We start from the raw sequence: 3,031 nt of genomic DNA on the forward strand, positions 1-3,031 counted from the left end.
ATCAGGCCCTTCAACAGTTCAATTCAACCGCAAAAACAAAAACAACTGAACAATTAGTTTAATTACTCGCGTATAAAATTGAAAATAAGAAGAAATAAAGGCAAAGCGTTGTGATTGAGATTTAATGAGTCGTTGATAGCGCATAATTGCAGAGAAGATAGGATATTGATTGGAGCTGTTGGCTCGATCGATTTAGAACGAAACAAACTCAACTGAACTGATCATCACCTTATCTTTTCTCTTCTGATGAGCAACAAATGAAACACAGTTCGCTCTCATCTGCAACCAGGAGCCAACTGCTACCAACATAATTTCGATCCCTGCCCTTCTCACGAATTCCTTCTTAGCACACTTCGTTTGGCTCATTTCCCCAAGACAATGCCTCAATCAGGGCCACAGTATTCCCAGCAAAAGACCGTCGAAACCTTTTCGCCTGACTGGTTGCTTATGGCGATTGTTTTGTGCCTCTTCATCTTCGTGAGCGTCGTCTTGCCCGCAGCTTTTTCCATTCGTGAGCCTTCTGGCGGGAATTACTACGTAGAGAATGCGTGCCTGATAGAGTTCAACTTAACCGGCAAAAATTTACTTCAATACAATCTCAAATTGGACGTTAGCATCACGAATCCGAACAAGAAGTGCCATGTCTACTATCAGCAGCTTCAGGCATCTGCAAGTTACGAGGGAGAAATTATTGCCTCGGCTTTACTGCCTACCTTCCGTCTGGAGCACAAGAAGACGGTCGTCATTCACCCCGCTTTTGGTGGGCAGTCTGCAATCGGGCTTGATGATCTGAGTGTCAATGAGTTCATGAAGCAGAGATCAGATGGTTTTTTCAGAATAAATGTTGAGATTAATGCCAAGATGATAGAGAGCCTTGGGCTGCTTACGACAGATGAGTTCTCTGCAAGCATTTGGTGTGGATTGACGATACCCCTGCTGCCGTCGAATAGCTCTGCCTCCGGAAATGGTGGATTCACAAGGACTGAGTGTGAAGTGAAAACCCTAATATGATGGGTAATGTACTACTCATTCATCTGAGTTCAAACTAGCATGAGATCTTGGGCATTGATTAAATATTGCGTCACATCTAGCGTTTATTGAGGCTGAAGGCAAGAAATTGTTCATTACTAAGTAGCAGATCTTCAACTGCTTGTGTGGAGTTAAGGTGACTGAAGAATTTCAGTAGCGAACTTTCTTTTGCTTGTTTTTTCTTCTGCTTTTGATGCAAAATCAAAGAAGTTCAGGAAGTATGAACAACAAATTTGAGTTAATTCCTTTTGTGGCGTGACACGGAGACATTCAATATAAAATTTTTCATCTTGACTAATTTGATATTTGCTTTGGACGATCAGATATTCGTTCTCTCTCGTTTCTGAGGGAAAAGACTCGTGTATCTCAGTTGAAAACTCAGACGCGAAATCTCTTGTTTTAGACTCGATTGTCTGGATGTCTCTGTTCTTAATATGAGTTCTTATGCAGAATAGAGTACATGAAAGCCAAACACCCCTTGATTGTTAAACTGAAACATAATATCGAACACACTATTTATATGACATTATTAGAAGAACAGTTTTTCATGGATACCCATTTGAGGCAGATATCTTGCGTGCGTGTGGTTCAACGTCGGTGTTTAGGCATAAAATGTACAGCATGCGTGATTTTTTCTTTGTCTCTAATTTTCGCAATTTTTCATAAGGTTGAGGGACGTTTTCGTCTAAGAATCATCTTTGTGCTAATCCTCCACCTGAAAATATGAACACAATAGTTTACTGTAGGATTAAAGTCACGCAACCGAACTGGACTTCTGTAATCCATAGCGGATTCCAGGCTACAGTAATTTTTTTTTTCAGTTTGATGCTTTTGGGCCTGCCTACCATCTGATCTGGTTATCTTCTTCATGTATGCCCATCTTAATCTCTTAAACCTCTGTCTTGTGATAAGAAATCTTCTCACGACCAACTTTAGATCATTATAGCTTTTTTGATTTTAGATGTAAAGTTCAGTGATGGTGCTGAATCAAATTTAAATTATGAAACAGAAGCAGAATAAACAAAACTACAAATGAAAAATAACAAAGATCCTCTACAGAGAGAACGACTTTTATTATGTACACACCAAAAGTCCCAACAAAAATGAAGAATCTCAATCACCAGCCACAGCTAATGAACACGGAGAGATCTGTGCAAGAGAACAAATGTGAACCCAAAAATGAATGAAACGTCCCAGAAAAACTAATAGTGCACATGACATTTGGTTCTTGTGAAGCCACCAGTTCCAGATGATGAAGAGCTTTTGGAGTTCAATGGAACCATCAAGTAGCACCAAACCTTTGGATTGTACTTGGTTGTCTTCAAATGCCCAATTTTGAACCTCATCTTGGGTTTAATCTTGACATCTACGTAGAAAAACCCACTGTCCTTCTGTTCATTGAAGTCACCAGCAATGAAGTCCCCAAGAACCATCAAAGCCTGTCCCCTGAAGACAGGCTGCAGTGTGGTGGTGTTCTTATGCCCCTGATAGAAACCAGGCAGCTGAACCCACCCGAACCGCTCTCCTTCGTAGTACGCCGCCGCGTCGAGCTCGTCGTAGTCAATCCCGATCTTCTTGTTGGGGTTCCTTATGCTGACATTCAATTTGAGATCGTAGTGCAGAGTGTTCGCATTGGTCAAGTTGAACTGTGTCAGGGAGGCATCTTCTACGTAGAACTTGATGGCCGTCGGCCGGAGAACGAGCCAGATGACGAGGGCGGCGATACCGAGAATGACAACAATGGCGATGATGAGCTTGAGTAAGGTGCCTAGAAGGCAGCAGAGGCCGCAGGAGCGATGGCGGCGGCCGGGGCTTTGGTAGGCTTGTGAGGGGTGTTGGGGAGGGGCTTGGACACCTTGGGGACCGGCGTAATAGGCTCCATTAAAGTTGGCCGGCTTGGATTCAGCCATGAGAGAAAGGAATAAGGTAGTTGCTCGAAACTTGAAAGGTTATTGAGGCTCAGGCAGTAACCGAAAGAGAAGAGGGATGAATAGACAGGGGA

At 42.7% G+C, this 3,031-nt stretch overlaps 2 protein-coding genes across 2 annotated transcripts; one reads left to right on the forward strand and one right to left on the reverse strand.

Moving 5' to 3' along the window:
• The first annotated feature begins 209 nt into the window (after positions 1-209).
• On the forward strand, positions 210-1,239 carry LOC116248309 (NDR1/HIN1-like protein 10). The gene has a single exon (XM_031621034.2). The coding sequence runs from the start codon at positions 379-381 to the stop codon at positions 1,009-1,011; it is 633 nt and encodes a 210-aa protein (XP_031476894.1). The 5' UTR covers positions 210-378; the 3' UTR covers positions 1,012-1,239.
• Positions 1,240-2,062: 823 nt separating this feature from the next.
• Positions 2,063-3,031, reverse strand: LOC116248308 (NDR1/HIN1-like protein 10). The gene has a single exon (XM_031621033.2). The coding sequence runs from the start codon at positions 2,937-2,939 to the stop codon at positions 2,232-2,234; it is 708 nt and encodes a 235-aa protein (XP_031476893.1). The 5' UTR covers positions 2,940-3,031; the 3' UTR covers positions 2,063-2,231.

This window comes from Nymphaea colorata, chromosome 2 (genome assembly GCF_008831285.2).
Source record: "Nymphaea colorata isolate Beijing-Zhang1983 chromosome 2, ASM883128v2, whole genome shotgun sequence".
Classification (NCBI taxonomy): Eukaryota; Viridiplantae; Streptophyta; class Magnoliopsida; order Nymphaeales; family Nymphaeaceae; genus Nymphaea; species Nymphaea colorata.

Bases quoted from the DNA above. Each gene is read 5' to 3' on its own strand.
- LOC116248308 (XM_031621033.2), bottom strand. From the start codon at position 2,939: ATGGCTGAATCCAAGCCGGCCAACTTTAATGGAGCCTATTACGCCGGT.
- LOC116248309 (XM_031621034.2), top strand. From the start codon at position 379: ATGCCTCAATCAGGGCCACAGTATTCCCAGCAAAAGACCGTCGAAACC.